General features: G+C 42.9%; 1 protein-coding gene across 1 annotated transcript; it reads left to right on the top strand.

Annotated features, from left to right (window-relative positions):
- The first annotated feature begins 1,299 nt into the window (after positions 1-1,299).
- adpgk2 (ADP-dependent glucokinase 2) lies at positions 1,300-16,606 on the top strand. Its single transcript, XM_023986343.2, has 6 exons — positions 1,300-1,588; positions 5,876-6,035; positions 14,188-14,378; positions 14,457-14,553; positions 14,758-14,894; positions 15,328-16,606. The coding sequence occupies exons 1-6, from the start codon at positions 1,396-1,398 to the stop codon at positions 16,032-16,034; spliced, it is 1,485 nt and encodes a 494-aa protein (XP_023842111.1). The 5' UTR covers positions 1,300-1,395; the 3' UTR covers positions 16,035-16,606.
- The last annotated feature ends 21 nt before the right edge of the window (positions 16,607-16,627 follow it).

The raw sequence follows: 16,627 nt of genomic DNA, 5'->3' as shown, positions 1-16,627 counted from the left end.
ACAGTGACAGATAAAAGCCACTGAATCCACAGCAGTTATGTGAAAAGAGCTATTGAATAAAAGCTGACTGGTGTTTTCGCGTCATTACGGTAGGGCTATATTGCTGCCACTAGCAATATAAGCAGCGCAGTTGTAGTGGGACTTGTGTAGAAAAGGTGGCGGCTTGGCGCAGTGAAAATTCTAGGCGACTGCTATCACACCAAATTGCCACTGCAAAGCCCTTCTGTACGTAGCCTAATGGTTGTTGGCAGTATAGCTAGTTAGTGATAGGGAGGGTTATGGTGAGGGCTTGAGGGATGCTGTATTGAATGTAGGGCTGTCACCGACTAAAGAAAATATTGGTCGACCAAAAGTAGTCTGTTCTTTCGACCAATCGAGTGCTCAAAATGTTTTTATGTGTATTTTTCCATATATAGACACACCTTATGTGTTTTAATAAAACCAACTATGTGCATTGAGCTTGTCTGATGCTTTACGCTTACGGTTTGACGCCTCACGAGGGCGCCAGAGATCTAGATAACCAGAAGAAAAAAAACTAAACCTGACGCAACTATTCTCCTCCGCTCGTGCCCGAACAGCCGCAACAAACAAAAACGTCACAAAATGTCCTCATAATATATGCACGAACTCTTCTGAACTGTTTCGGCTGGGAAGCCACTAGAGCAGGGTTATTCAACTCTGCGAGGTGCGGAAGCTGCTGGTTTTCTGTTCTACTTGATAATTAATTGCATCACCTAGTGTGCCAGGTCTAAATCAGTCCCTGATTAGAGATGACCAATGAAAACAAGCTGAGTTTGAGGGCACTAGAGCATCAGGTCAATATAATGGTCGTCAGTAGTTACCACAGCCAAAAAGTCATAAACCCGCCTATTTCTTAAATGTTTCTTTAAAATTTGATTTTAAACCCTAATCTTAACAACACTACTAACCTTAAATTAAGAACAAAAAGCATTTGTATTTTTATGGCCAATTTTGCCTTTGGCCCTGATAACTAGTGGAAACCCAGTATAATGGATAATCGTAAATAGTTACGGATCGTCACTATCAGGGATCATTTGGACGTCCATTTAAATAGTTACGGTTAGGGCATATAGATAGAACAATGAGAGGCTTAGATAAACAAATCTTTGGTTAGGGTTTAGAGTAGGGCCGTCCCAAGGATCTCAGATTGCACTGACCAAAATGTGGCCTTAGCCAGCTACTTCCGCTTTCTTGTCACTCCCCCTCCGCAGTTTCGTGGGGCTGACCCTGTATTCACGCTTGAAACCAACAACACAACCGCCTCCCCAGGGACACTTGTTTTGTCAATCCAGTTTGTTTGCTAGACAAGTTAGCGCGCTAGACTCATCGTAGCTGTTGCCTGGAGGACCGCTGGCCAGTCCACAGCCACTGGCCATGGAGCAAGGAAGCGGGTTTTCATTGATGAAGTATGGGACGGCAGCGTCCCTCGCAATGGTTCTGCTGGCGTACTGGTTCCGATCTCCAGGGGAGTCAGGACTAGATAACAGGCTTGACACGGTGCTGTCCTCCCTACTACGGGCTGAAAGCAAAGTGGGGATGAACAACGCCAGACCCAGGGTGGCGATAGGTGAGAATCCTATATGACAAGCTAGCCTAGCATCAGTTAGCTAGCTAACGTCAGCTAACCTTAGTGCTTACTTTGATGCGCAGAGAGGAGGGTCATTCCTACAAACCAGTGGATTTTGGATAGTATATCTTTGTATTTTTGTTGTTGTATTCTATCAGAGAAAGGACGTTAGACTTTCAGAAAAATATATTAGTCAAACTCGGCCACTTAACATTTGTTAGTACATTTTCCAAACTGTTAGGTGCATAATCCTAACAGGGCGGATGGAGGAACCTTACAGGTGTATATTAGCCATAGCTCTGTGAGTGAGCTGATTGAGTTAGCATAATGGTGAACACTTGAACAGTATTTTAACTTCTCTATCAAATATATTTAAACATTTTTGTTAATTTTCTATAATTTAGCCTAACAGGGTGGAAATGTATGAGTGGGAAATACAGACTAACAACGTGAAAAATAGATAACTGAGTGTTTATATTCATTGAACTTTGCACCGTTTTTGCACAAAAGAAATGACGACACTGAATGTGGTGTCATTGTAGGAAGCGGTTGTTTTCTTAAAGGAGAATAACAACAAACTGACAGGGTGGAAAGTGATATCAGTGACACGCACATCTTAAATAAAATAATAATAAATACAGTAATCATGGAAAAAAGTTATTGATGAGAGACTTGAACTATGGTTATAAAATTATGAATTTGAAATATTTTATGGCTTTTATTTCTGGTGGAAGTTGATGAATAACCCCAGAGGACATGGCGAAAACTCCAACATCTACTGAAAAAAGGGTAAAAAATTAGATTTGTGATGTTTAAACGAGTTTGGGATGGTTAATGTTTAGAAAAAAATCCTCAACCGAAAACCTTTATTTTATTTGCCGCGGATATAAAGTGCTCCGCACGTCATGGTCATTAACAGTTGGAAAAAATGGCAGATAGTGAGTTAGGGAAGCGACAGCAGCGAAGTCCTCTATGGCAATACTTTTGAGAAGTTAAATGAGACGGTGATTAAATGCAAACATTGCGAGGTGGAATTGAGCTGCAGTACAGGTGCAATACTCTAAGGGAGACCCAACCCTTTGCTGGCACCAGTGCGACAATGATCAAATGATTGCAGTTGATATGCAGCCAATGGTAGAGAATGTCAGCATCAATACCCTAATAGCATATCTAGAACCAGACTAAAATATGCTTTGATGAAAAACCGTGAAGGCCCAGATGGAGAAATTGTACAATGATTGCACTGCAAGCACAAAGCGCAAGCTCTCAAAACGCGTTAACAGATTGTTAATTAGGAGAAAGCGCATTTATTATAAAATACTATTTTATATTGTTGCGCCATTGTTCTTATGTAATATAACCATATACAATTTCAGTAGCACGTCTTAGACTGATGGACTTTGCCATCCCCACGGCCTCCACAATGGACCAGTCCACTCAGACAGGTGCGAATCAGACACATTATACTTTTTTTTGTGCTACTGCTCGGCTAAAGAAATCTCGGTCGACCAACAGCCTGTCGACTAATTGGGGTCAACCCTAATCTTTCCTAATCTAGGAGTAGGCAAAATAACAAACAGATCTGGGACCAGGCTAGGGCTACTTAGTTCAAGCATGGGACCTCTGGAACCAATACCGATGACATGCTCTCCATAGTTCAATCAAGATAACCACACCTGCCCTGCTCTAACCCCAACCCTTGTACTGGAGAGCTACTTTGGTTCTGAGGCTTTTGTTCCAGCCCTGCTTTAACATACCCGGTAGCTCTCCCAAGATGGGCCTAGCGTGTAAAAGGTTGTCAGTGATAGTGCAATTCTATAATGTGCGCGCGTCAGTTTATTCGCTAGTTAGTCATGTCCTTATGAGTGACTTTGCCGTCATTGTGTGTTGACACATTTCTGAATGGATTTTGCATGCACCTTGATTTATGGTAGCATATTTACGAAGCACAGAGTACTGTAGTACAGTTGAAGTTGGAAGATTACATACACTTAGGTTGGAGTCATTAAAACTTGTTTTTCAACCACTCCACAAATTTCTTGTTAACATACATCTTGAATAACGTTCCAACCGGAGAATTAGATTGACTTCAGTTGAGCGATGGAACGGAGATGCCTCTCACATGAACGCGCGTGTTCAATACGTGGTCACCTCATGGCAGTGATTACTCATTAATGTCTCCTTCGGTCCCCCTTCACATTAGAGTCATCAGACAAAGTTCTATTGACTGTTGACATCTAGTGGAAGCCGTAGGAAGTGTAAACTCATCAATATCTCGCTGTAATTTCAATGAGAGCTTGGTTGAAAATCTGCCACCTCAGAAAAAATTCTAACAGGAAGTGGAACTTCACAGGTTTTTGTCTGCCATATGAGTTCTGTTATACTCACAGACATAATTCAAACAGTTTTAGAAACTTCAGAGTGTTTTCTATACAATATGAATAATAATATGCATATATTAGCAACTGGGCCTGAGGAGCAGGGAGTTTACTATGGGCACCTCTGTGCACCTTTCATCCAAGCTACTCAATACTGCCCCTGCAGCCATAAGAAGTTAACAAACTATAGTTTTGGATAGTCGTTTAGGACATATACTTTGCGCATGACACAAGTCATTTTTCCAACAATTGTTTACAGACAGATTATTTCACTTATAATTCACTGTATCACAACTCCAGTCGGTCAGAAGTTTACATACACTAAGTTGACTGTGCCTTTAAACAGCTTGGAAAATTCCAGAAAATGATGTCATGGCTTCAGAAGCTTGTCAATTGGCGGTGTACCTGTGGATGTATTTCAAGTCTTACCTTCAAACTCAGTGCCTCTTTGCTTGACATCATGGGACAATTAAAAGAAATCAGCCAAGACCTCAGAAAAAAAATTGTAGACCTCCACAAGTCTGGTTCATCCTTGCAATTTCCAAACGCCTGAAGTTACCACGTTCATCTGTACAAACAATAGTACGCAAGTATAAACACCATGGGACCACGCAGCCGTCAAAGGAGACGCGTTCTGTCTCCTAGAGATGAACATACTTTAGGTGCGAAAAGTGCAAATCAATCCCAGAAAAACAGCAAAGGACCTTGTGAAGATGCTGGAGGAAACCGGTACAAAGTATCTATATCCACAGTAAAACAAGTCCTATATCGACATAACCTGAAAGGCCGCTCAGCAAGGAAGAAGCCACTGCTTCAAAACCGCCATTAAAAAAAGCCAAACTATGGGCTGCATTTGCGCATGGAGACAAAGATCGTACTTTTTGGAGAAATGTCCTCTMGTCTGATGAAACAAAAATAGAACTGTTTGGCCATAATGACCATCGTTATGTTTGGAGGAAAAAGGGGGAGGCTTGCAAGCCGAAGAACACCATCCCAACCATGAAGCAAGGGGGTGGCAGCATCATGTTGTGGGGTTCCTTTGCTGCAGGAAGGACTGGTGCACTTCACAAAATAGATGGTATCATGAGGAGGGAAATTATGTGGCTATATTGAAGCAACATCTGAAGACATAAGTCAGGAAGTTAAAGCTCGGTTGCAAATGGGTCTTCCAAATGGACAATGACCCCAAGCATACTTCCACAATTGTGGCAAAATGGCTTAAGGACAACAAAGTCAAGGTACTGGAGTGGCCATCACAAAGCCTTGACCTCAATCCTATATAAAATATGTGGGCAGAACTGAAAAAGTGTGTGTGATCAAGGAGGCCTACAAACCTGACTCAGTTACACCAGCACTGTCAGGAGGAATGGGCCAAAATTCACCGAACTTATTGTGGGAAGCTTGTGGAAGGCTACCCAAAATGTTTGACCCAAGTTAAGCATTTTAAAGGCAATGCTACCAAATCCTAATTGAGTGTATGTAAACTTCTGACCCACTGGGAATGTGATGAAAGAATTAAAAGATGAAATAAATAATTCTCTCTACTATTATTCTGATATTTCACATTCATAAAATAAATCGGTGATCCTAACTGACCTAAAACAGGGAATATTTACTAGGATTAAATGTCAGGAATTGTGAAACTGAGTTTAAATGTATTTGGCTAAGGTGTATGTAAACTTCCTACTTCAACTGTATCTCACTCCCCTCTGCCACTTAGTACATATGTCAGAGTACTAGGAGTGTTACCTCTCTCTCTCTCTGTATGAATGTTGGGGCAGGCAGGCAGGGCAGTGGAAGTAATTGGGGGGGGATTGGTGGCTGTGCTGGGGGCATCAAAGTATGTTCTCTCTCTGTCTCTCTCTGTGTAGAGTTAAATACTGTTCTCACCTTGTCTCTCTTCCTCCAGGTTTAGGGGGTTGTGTTGACGTCATCGTGGATGGGGTGACGTTGCTGAATAAGATTGGCCTGCCGCCCACAGGCCAGCCGCTCCACCATGACTACATAGAGAACGCTGATCAGCTGGCACAGAGCTTCGCTTACTTCTTTGCCCCGGGAGCCGCCTCAGAGTAAGTGGCCAAGCGTCCTTGTGTGTGTCTTGTGACATTTCTAGTGCACGGTGTTAACTTCACTAGGGTAGGGGGCAGAATTTGGAATTTTGGATGAAATGCATGCCCAAATTAAACTGCCTGCTCGGGCCCAGAAGATATGATATGCATATAACTGGTAGATTTGGATAGAAAACACTCTAAAGTTTCCAAAACTGTTAAAATAGTGTCTGTGAGTATAACAGAACTGATTTGGCAAGCGAAAACCTGAGAAAAATCCATTCAGGAAGTATTTATTTTGTTGGTTTTGTAGTTTTCTATTCAATGCCATTACAGTATCCACTGACTTAGGACTCAAATTGCAGTTTCTATGCCTTCCACTAGATGTCAACAGTCTTTTAGAAATTGTTTCAGGCTTGTATTCTGAAAAATGAAGTAATCAAATAATCAAATCAATTTTTTTTTGTCACATACACATGGTTAGCAGATGTTAATGCGAGTGTAGCGAAATGCTTGTGCTTCTAGTTCCGACAATGCAGTAATAATCAACGCGTAATCTAACCTAACAATTCCACAACTACTACCTTATACACACAAGTGTAAAGGGATAAAGAATATGTACATAAAGATATGAATGAGAGATGGTACAGAACGGCATAGGCAAGATGCAGTAGATGGTATAGAGTACAGTATATACATATGAGATGAGTAATGTAGGGTATGTAAACATTATATTAAGTAATAAGTAATTAAGTAATAAAGTAAGAGCAGTCTGAATGAGTGGACCCTAAAGGCACGACCGAGAGAGTTCGTTTCTTGTTTACCTTTTAAATTGACGACGTTATTGTCCGGTTGAAATATTATCGAGTATTTAGGCTAAAAACATCCTGAGGTTTGAAAAAACATCGTTTGACATGTTTCTATGAACTTTACGGATACAATTTGGATTTTTTTGTCTCCCTGTTTTGACTGCGTTTGAGCCTGTAGATTACTGAAGAAAACGCGCGAACAAAACTGAGGTTTTTGGATATAAAGAGACTTTATCGAACAAAGGGAACATTTTATTGAGTAAATGTCTGCGATCCTTTACAAAGGCATTCGGTTTCTCACACACACACACACACACACACACACACACACACACACACACACACACACAGATATGCGTTCCTTACAGACCAGATCAATATACACAACAGAAATATTTTAGTAAAGTGATAAGCACACAGTAATTAGTCTCTACCATCATGTGGGCTCTTATTGATGGTTTTATGGTGTTGGAGACAATTGAATGTTCTCAGTATTTGGCTTTGGAATTTCAATGAAAAAGTAATCAAATAATTAATGTCATATTTCATAATGCATTTAATTGAAACATTTTTATTTGAAACTGAACTCAAACTGTGGTACATACACAGACCTTGCTCCGTAAACCTGATACCCAAATTAAACAATAACGGGCGTGGTAGACCGCCCCCCCTTTCTCCCGGCACTTATCATTCTAGCGTGTCTTCTTCAAATAGCGTTACAGTTCATCTTCCCAACAGCACATGTAACTCTTGCCTGTCACATTTGATGGCCCTTGGTACACATTTGATGGCCCGATTTTTCTTTCAATATCCAAATAAATACAACTATTTTTCCCAAGTACACAAGTCTCTCACCTGAGCTACCACCATTCTGTCTCGTCCATTTCTCCCACCAGTACACCAGGAGCATGAAAGAAGTTTTAATGGGATCTCTCTCCATGCTCACTCCACATGCGCGGTCTCAGGACTCATGGCGCACTCCTGCCGCCCGTACCCAGATTAATGGCTCGGACTCAGATTGGAGTGTTAAGTCACTGTCGCATTGAACACCTTTGTTGCTCTGTCTTCAGCCGGGTAAGGAGGGTTTTGAGGTTCACACAGTGTTTGTGGTCAAAATATTCCTACCATGCATTAAGACACGATCTGACGTCAACTTCCATGATAACCTCAAGAGAGGACCGATCAGAACAACAGTTTAGTTCAATTAATTATGATTCAGGAAATCCAGACAAGCATTGACTATGACAAATTGTTACATTCCAAATTTTCTTAACATTATCTCTGACAAATGTCAAAGCATAACAACATACTGTTACTGTTGAAACCATTTTCAAAATTAGTTCATACTCCCTTATTTTTCTGGCGACGTCTCGGAAGAGTTACCAGATCAGGGATTCCCTAACCAATGGGGAATCCCAACAATCCAGCAGACCCAATCTGGTAAAATTTGTATCAAAACAAAGACAGAAATGAAATCAGCAATACACATATCACAATCCATTTGGAGTAACTGTCAACTCTCATTAACATATGTTTCCTTCTATATGCAGACTGAACAAAATACATTTGTGTATTTACGCAAAGACCAGGGAACCAGGGAACTGGTAATTTCCCCTTTGAACACATGATTCACATCGCTAAATCAAAAATAAACTACCTTGAATAACCAATCAACTTAGAATTTCAACTCTTGAAAACTCCATAAGGAAATAATGGTATCCCATAAAGTAATGGTAAAATAGAATAGAGACTGGTGTTTAAATCCCACCTGTTTCGATCGATCAGGCCTCACCAGAAAGTCAGGATACAGGGCATTCGACACCATTAAATATTTCCTCCCTTTCCCTGTTCTTCCAAAACCCTTTTAAAAACATTTCTTACATTTCCATCATTCTGCATACCAAATTGAAAAGACCCCACAAAGTAAATCTCCCAGTACCAACACCACTAACGCATATTCATAACCGGTAAGTTGTGTGGTAAACCGTAGGTCAAAAACACATGAACAGGTGTTATCTGGGAACCACTGTCCTTACTCCAATCATTAAACGTTTGTTTTAATCCACCCCATCGTTTATTTAGCATGTACTACCCTTAGACATGGTGACATTCTCTCGCCACCGAGTCTTAATGATTCACAGGTCTCTCTTCCCCATGATTCTACATAACCACTGCACCACCATGTTCATGAACTAAGCAGCATTTCCTCCGAATGCAGCAGGTTCCAGGACAGCCTTACACTCATTCTTCCAATGCCCGATAGCCCCACATCTAAAACAGGGAGCTATCTCCCTACGCTGTTGTTTTTCCCCCGCTACTTTTCTTTGTCTTACCGTGGCCATTGAAACCACTGTTAGTGACTTTCACTGTGGCCGTATTAACCCCTCGCACGTCTGCAAAGTGAGCGGAGTTATATTTCACTCAAAACATCCTGCTCTATTTCATCCACTACCCCCGCAATTGCCGTTTTGATCACAGGTTTCAAACCTGCCATCAAAGCCGAAGTGCAAATTCTATCAATGCACTCCCCTACCGTCTTTTTGCAGCTGAGGACATCTACTAATTTCATTTCTATCGGTTATACTCTTCTGTTGATAAAATGCCGACATTAAAACTTGGATATTGAGCTTGCGATTTCTCAATGATGTCGTTGTGAGTTCTTTATTTGATTAGAATTTCCCGTCAGTAGGGAAATGTTGCCCAATGCCCAATTTTATCCCGTTTGCAAAATGCTTCCCATATTTGAGCCGAATTGGTAGAATGCTCGTGCGCTTCTTTCAGTGCCTCCATTGCTTTATTAAAATCCTCTAGCTCCGCTTTACAGGGGGAATCGGGGCCGTCTGTCGCCATTTCAATAATTATTCTTCCGAAACCTCTCCCGACGGTGTCCAGGGTGTTCATATTTCTTTACTCCCGTCTCTAATATACACCTTCTATTAACTATTTTCCAAGGTAGCGCTACCCACTCCCCCGGAGAATGGTAATGGTATTTGTGCCTATTAATTGGTCACGGCACTTAATACCTTGTATTAGAACCAATGCTATACCGTCTGCAAATGTATTACTGGAGAATACGGATGACCTATTCCAGTGTTGCGCCTCAAATATCACTGTTGTTAACACACATTACCAAAATTATTCACACTTGTCTTCCTATTTCCACATAATGTTATGGTTCCCCCTCCCCATAGGGCATCAACCAACCTTTCTCCTTATTGCTACTGTTGCGCAACGTAACACAGACAGTGTTCGAATATCTTATTGCTTTTCTTTTAACCATGCCATGTGGCTTTACTTCAGAATTTATAGGCAACCTTATCATTATCCACATCCACTCTACTGCCTCACTGTCACTGCATCTGGGACTTTCATCCCTTATACAGATCTCACAGGGGAATACCCCTACTAGGGACCTATCCTATACAGAACCTACCCTACACTGTAATGTCACTCATGGATCTCGCAGAGGAACCTCCACTCGGGACCGATCCTTATGGAGCCTACTAGAGGTCGACCGATTTAATTAGGGACGATTTCATGTTTTCATAACAATCGGTAATTGGAATTTTTGGACACATTCATGGCTGAATACATTGCACTCCACGAGGAGACTGCATGGCAGGTTGACTACCTGTTATGCGAGTGCAGCAAGGAGCCAAGGTAAGGTGCTAGCTAGCATTAAACGTATCTTATAAACAATCAATCTTAACAATCATTAGTTAACTACACATGGTTGATGATATCACTAGTTTGTCTAGCTTGTCCTGCGTTGTGGTGCCTGTTAACTTCTTATGGCTGGGATCCCGTTAACAGCCAGTGAAAGTGCAGGGCGCCAAATTCAAACGACAGAAATCTCATAATTAACATACCTCAAACATACAAGTATTTTAAACCATTTTAAAGATAAACTTGTTAATCCAACCACAGTGTACGATTTCAAAAAGTCTTTACGACGAAAGCACACTCTGATTGTTAGGTCAGTACCTAGTCACAGAAAAACACAGCCATTTTTACAGCCAAAGAGAGGAGTCACAAAAAGCAGAAATGGAGATAAAATTAATCACTAACCTTTGATGATCTTCATCAGATGACACTCATAGGACTTCATGTTACACAATACATATATGTTTTGTTCGAGAAAGTTCATATTTATATCCAAAAATCTTAGTTTACATTGGCGCGTTATGTTCAGTAATGTTTTGCCTCCAAAACATCCAGTGATTTTGCAGAGAACGACATCAATTCACAGGAAAACTCATAATAAACATTGATAAAAGATACAAGTGTTTTACATGGAACTTTAGATAAACTTCTCCTTAATGCAACCGCTGTATCAGATTTCAAAAAAACTTTACGGAAAAAGCACACCATGCAATAATCTGAGTACAGAAGTCAACAGAAGTCAGAAATAGCATTATAAATATTCACTTGCCTTTGATCTTCATCAGAATGCACTCCCAGGAATCCCAGTTCCACAATAAATGTTTGTTTTGTTCAATACCTCCTTTTTGTTCGCGCGTTTAGTTCAAAAATCCAAATTGACGCGCAGGCCAGACAAAGTCAAAAAATTCCATTACAGTTTGTAGAAACATGTCAAACGATGTTTAGAATCAATCTTTAGGATGTTTTTAACATAAATCTTCAATAATGTTTCAACCGGAGAATTCCTTTGTCTGTAGAAATGCGATGGAACGCAGCTAACTCTCACGGGGGCGGTCTGAGTGAGCTCGTGGCACTCTGCCAGAGCCCTGACTCAATCAGCTCTTATTCCCTCATCCTTCACAGTAGAAGCCTGAAACAAGGTTCTAAAGACTGACATCTAGTGGAAGCCTTAGGAAGTGCAATATGACCCCATAGACACTGTATATTGGATAGGCAAACCTACAAACCTCAGATTTCCCACTTCCTGGTTGGATTTTTGTTATACTCACAGACATCATTCAAATAGTTTTAGAAACGTCAGTGTTTTCTATCCAAATCTACTAATAATATGCATATCTTAGCTTCTGCCTGAGTAGCAGGCAGTTTACTCTGGGCACCTTATTCATCCAAGCTACTCAATACTGCCCCCAGCCATAAGAAATGTATTTATCATTGAATCATAGCCTACTTCGCCAAACCGGTGATTTAACAAGCGCATTTGCGAAAAAAGCACTGTCGTTGCACCAATGTGTACCTAACCATGAACATCAATGCTTTTCTTAAAATCAATACACAGAAGTATATTTTTTAAACCTGCATATTTAGTTCCAGGTTAGCAGGCAATATTAAACTAGGGAAATTGTGTCACTTCTCTTTCGTTCCGTGCACGCAGAGTCAGGGTATATGCAACAGTTTGGGCCGCCTGGCTCGTTGCGAACTAATTTGCCAGAATTTTACGTAATTATGACATAGCATTGAAGGTTGTGCAATGTAACAGGAATATTTAGACTTAGGGATGCTACCCGTTAGATAAAATACGTAACGGTTCCGTATTTCACTGAAAGAATAAATGTTTTGTTTTTGAAATGATAGTTTCCGGATTTTCTGTGTGTTATTATGTTATAATTAAGTCTATGATTTGATATTTGATAGAGTAGTCTGAGCGGTGGTAGGCAGCAGCAGGCTCGTAAGCGTTCATTCAAACAGCACTTTCGTGCGTTTGCCAGCAGCTCTTCGCTGTGCTTCAAGCATTGAGCTGTTTATGACTTCAAGCCTATCAACTCCCGAGATTAGGCTGGTGTAACCGATGTGAAATGGCTAGCTAGTTAGCGGGGTGCGCGCTAATAGCGTTTCAATCGGTGACGTCACTCGCTCTGAGACCTGAAGTAGTTGTTCCCCTTGCTCTGCAAGGGCCGAGGCTTTTGTGGAGCGATGGGTAACGATGCTTCGAGGGTGGCTGTTGTCGATGTGTTCCTGGTTCGAGCCCAGGTAGGGTCGAAGAGAGGGACGGAAGCTATACTGTTACACTGGCAATACTAAAGTGCCTATAAGAATATCCAATAGTCAAAGGTATATGAAATGCAAATGGTATAGAGAGAAATAGTATAATTCCTATAACTACAACCTAAAACTTCTTACCTGGGAATATTGAAGACTCATGTTAAAAGGAACCACCAGCTTTCATATGTTCTGAGCAAGGAACTTAAACGTTAGCTTTTTTACATGGCACATATTGCACTTTTACTTCTCCAACACTTTGTTTTTGCATTATTTAAACCAAATTGAACATGTTTCATTATTTATTTGAGGCTAAATTGATTTTATTGATGTATTATATTAAGTTAAAGTAAGTGTTCATTCAGTATTGTTGTAATTGTCATTATTACAAATAAATAAATAAAAATCGGCTGATTAATCAGCTTTTTTTGGTCCTCCAATAATCGGTATTGGCGTTGAAAAATCATAATCGGTCGACCTCTAGAACCTACCCTACACCATATTTACCTGGTTCTCGCAGAGGAAAACCTCCTCAGGACCTATCCTTATGGAGCCTACCCTACACCATATATTTATGACCGGTCATTTCTCAATGGGCCTACTGAATAAACTCAGTCTTTCTAGGTCTGTATTCTATAATTGTTCAGCCTACGATTCTCATCGCCCCAAGATGTCAAAATGAGTGGAAGCAGGTGTAGGAACTGTGCCTACCTTGTTTGTTGCCAGCTCCTGCTCCACTGATCTGGACTCTGGTTTGACTATAAATCGTGGGGAATCCTGCTCACAGCGCCAACTGTTAAGTTCTAATTATCAGAGTTAGAACTCGACGGACACTATGAAAGCTTAAACCAAGTTTATTCTTCCCAAAGAATGGAACAGCTGAACAGACAAGACATGGTTACAATAGTGGTGGTATATGTACCCCACTTTGGATGCGGTCTCCTCCTCGCTAAACATTGTACCTTTATTGCTAGACAGGAAACTAAGTGATGCGGGCAATAAACTGTTCCTTCTCCCTCAACCTGACCTCGACCCCCTTCATCACTAATTCCTGGCTCTTTCCCCTTATCAATGCTGCCACGTGATTGTTTTCCATACGCTCAGCACATTCCAAGCTTAATTGCACCCACCATATACTTTCCTCCTACAGATAACCATAAACTTCTGGTATAGACCCTCTAAACCTAAGCACTCACTATTTCAATAGGATACCTGATAATTAACCCTGTCCCAAGTTTAGGAGTTAGAACCCAGAATCCATAAATGTTTTTATAAAAATAAACCAACCTTAAAAAGCATTAATCGCTCAGCACTAACACACACACACACACTTCAAAAACATTTTCCTGGCCTTGGTTGTGTAACTCTTTAAAAGCTGTGAAGTTTCTACATTTTAACCCTCCCTCTTTTTTCTGGTACCCCTTCCATCCCCCCTCTCCTCTCAGGCGGTTTGTGATAAATGACACCTTGTTCAGTCAGCTGGTCGAGGCATCCCGTGAGTTGCCCGACAACCGCTGGGCCATAGGTGGCAACGCCCCGGTGATGGCTGGTCGCATGGCAACCGAGGGCTGCGACGTGTTGCTAGGGGGGAGCTTCAGCCCCGACTTCGCTGACATACTGTCCCAGCACATCACAGGTACACACACACACACAGTACATATGTAACACCTCCCTCCTTGATGCCATCCACCTCCCACACCTTCTGTCTCTCCAGTTGCAGGTAATGTGGTGGAGGAGCCTGATATCCATCTGATCCTGGAGTACCCATCAGGAGCCACCTGGGGCCAGTACACCGCCCGCAGAGCCAACAGGTGTGTGTTAATACTAGAGGGTGTGAGATAAACAGAGTTAGATTATTCATGGTGTGGTTGCATATCAGGACCTTTACTTTGTGTGTGTGTGTGTGTGTGTGTGTGTGTGTGTGTGTGTGTGTGTGTGTGCGCGCCTGTACCTGTGAACCTGTGATGTAGTCCATTATAATCCATGCCCTGTGTCACTAACCTGTGTGTGTCCAGATACATAGTTCACAGTGATGACCATAACCCGTATCTGGCGTCGCTTCAGGACTTTGAGGTGAAGCTACAGGACTTCCACCCTGACCTGCTGGTGGTGGGTGGGCTCCAGATGATGGACAGCTTCCCCTTCCAACAGGGTGAGAGGATACTCTGCCACCCTCTTCGCCAGCTTGTTCCCCAATTGGGAGGTGTTTTCAGAGCAGAGCTGGTTCCCATTGAGTGACAGTCTGTTGGTATTATAGTGGTCTGTGTTGCTGTGAGGGAGAGTGTATCGGAGGGAAGGATAAGAGAGCGGAGGGGAAGGCAGGGTTGGTTCCCATTGACGTGCAGACTGTTGGTATTCAAGTGGATTAAATTTGCCTGCCTCTATTCAATAGCTCTGCTGCCTCAGTCACACAGGCCCCTAGAACTCAGCCGGAATAGGAAGCACGTGTGTATAGGGAGGGTGTGGGGATGTATCCAATGCTGTGTTTTCTTTGGCCAGGAACATGCCTTTGTGCTGTCAGACTGGTTTGACTACTTTGGATAAATTCTCTCCCCCTCTAACAGCATCTCTCTCTCTCTCTCCAGGTGAGCGGGAAGCACTGCTCTCTCGGCTGGGCAGTCTCCTCTCCTCCTCTTCCCCTCGTACGGGTGTCCATTTTGAGATGGCCAGCTTCGTGGATGAGGGTCTAATGGGGGACCTGCTGCGTCTGGTCCTGCCCCACGCCGACTCTCTGGGGATGAACGAGCAGGAGCTGCCCAACTTGCTCAGCCTTCTGAGGGGCTCCAACATCACCGTGCTCTCTGACCCTAACCCTCGCGTTGCTACCGTCCTCGACCAGATGAGGGCGCTATACCGCCTGGTCAACCAGCGCTACCGCGACGCTAATGAGGATAGCGACATGGGCGCTTACGCCACTAGTGCCAAAGGCCGGCCGCTGACCCGGCTCCACGTACACACCCTGGCGTTCCAGGCCATGATCGTGACGCGCGGTTCCCAGTGGAAGAACACCATGTCTGCCGTGGCCAAGGCCTCCCTCACCGCCAACCGCCACGTGTGTGGCTCGCCAGACATCGACCCCAGCAAGGCGCGCCTCATCATGGACGAGTCGTTCTCGGTGAGTAGTAAGGAGGGCAGCCAGCGGATCCCTCTAGAGGAGACCAGGCCCGTCAGCTGCTGGAACGAGGAGGACTACGAGATCTGTGTGGCGCCCGTCCTGGTGTGCACCGAGGTTTACCAGACAGCCGGGGGAGGGGACAACATCTCCGCCGCAGGACTGGTGCTGCAGATCTGAGCCATTGATAGCGGCGAACGGCTAACTCTGACGAAGCGTTAGCTTAACAGGGGCGGCCAACTCTGCACCTGGGGGGGAGGTGGTGGGTGTGCACTCTTTTGCTCCAGCCCTATTCTAACACACTGAATTCAACTAGACAAGATCCTCATGAGTATCTGATAGGTAGGTCCAGTGCAAAAGCCAGCACACCTAGTAGCTCTCTGCTAGGATTCAACGCTAGGCTAACGCGCCAAAGGGTAACACAGAGCTGTGATAGCTGGCTAGCTCTCTGGAGCTCCACAGACTCCTTGAATAAATTCCACGTCTGTTTTCAGTCAGTCAACCAAACGGACAGAAAGACAGACAACCCTTCCCATAACATGTGAAGACTTTTAGCATTCTGGTTTTAGGTGTGTTGATTTTTGGTTTTGATTGTTTCATGTTTATGTTGTGTTGCCGGTGCAATGCTAACGCAGGGTCCAGTGTGTCTGTGGCAGGGCCGAGCCTGCTCCCCTTCTCTCTCTCCTTTTATCTCCTCTCCCCGCTCTCCTCCTGAGCTCATTTCTCTCCTGTCCTCTCTGAGCAGTATGACCCGGCTGAGACTCACACTCCAG

The sequence above is a fragment of the Salvelinus sp. IW2-2015 genome, linkage group LG4q.2 (assembly GCF_002910315.2).
Source record: "Salvelinus sp. IW2-2015 linkage group LG4q.2, ASM291031v2, whole genome shotgun sequence".
NCBI classification, from domain to species: Eukaryota; Metazoa; Chordata; class Actinopteri; order Salmoniformes; family Salmonidae; genus Salvelinus; species Salvelinus sp. IW2-2015.
The sequence above is the reverse complement of the archived record's forward strand: the minus strand, read 5'-3'. Positions and strand labels throughout refer to the sequence as shown.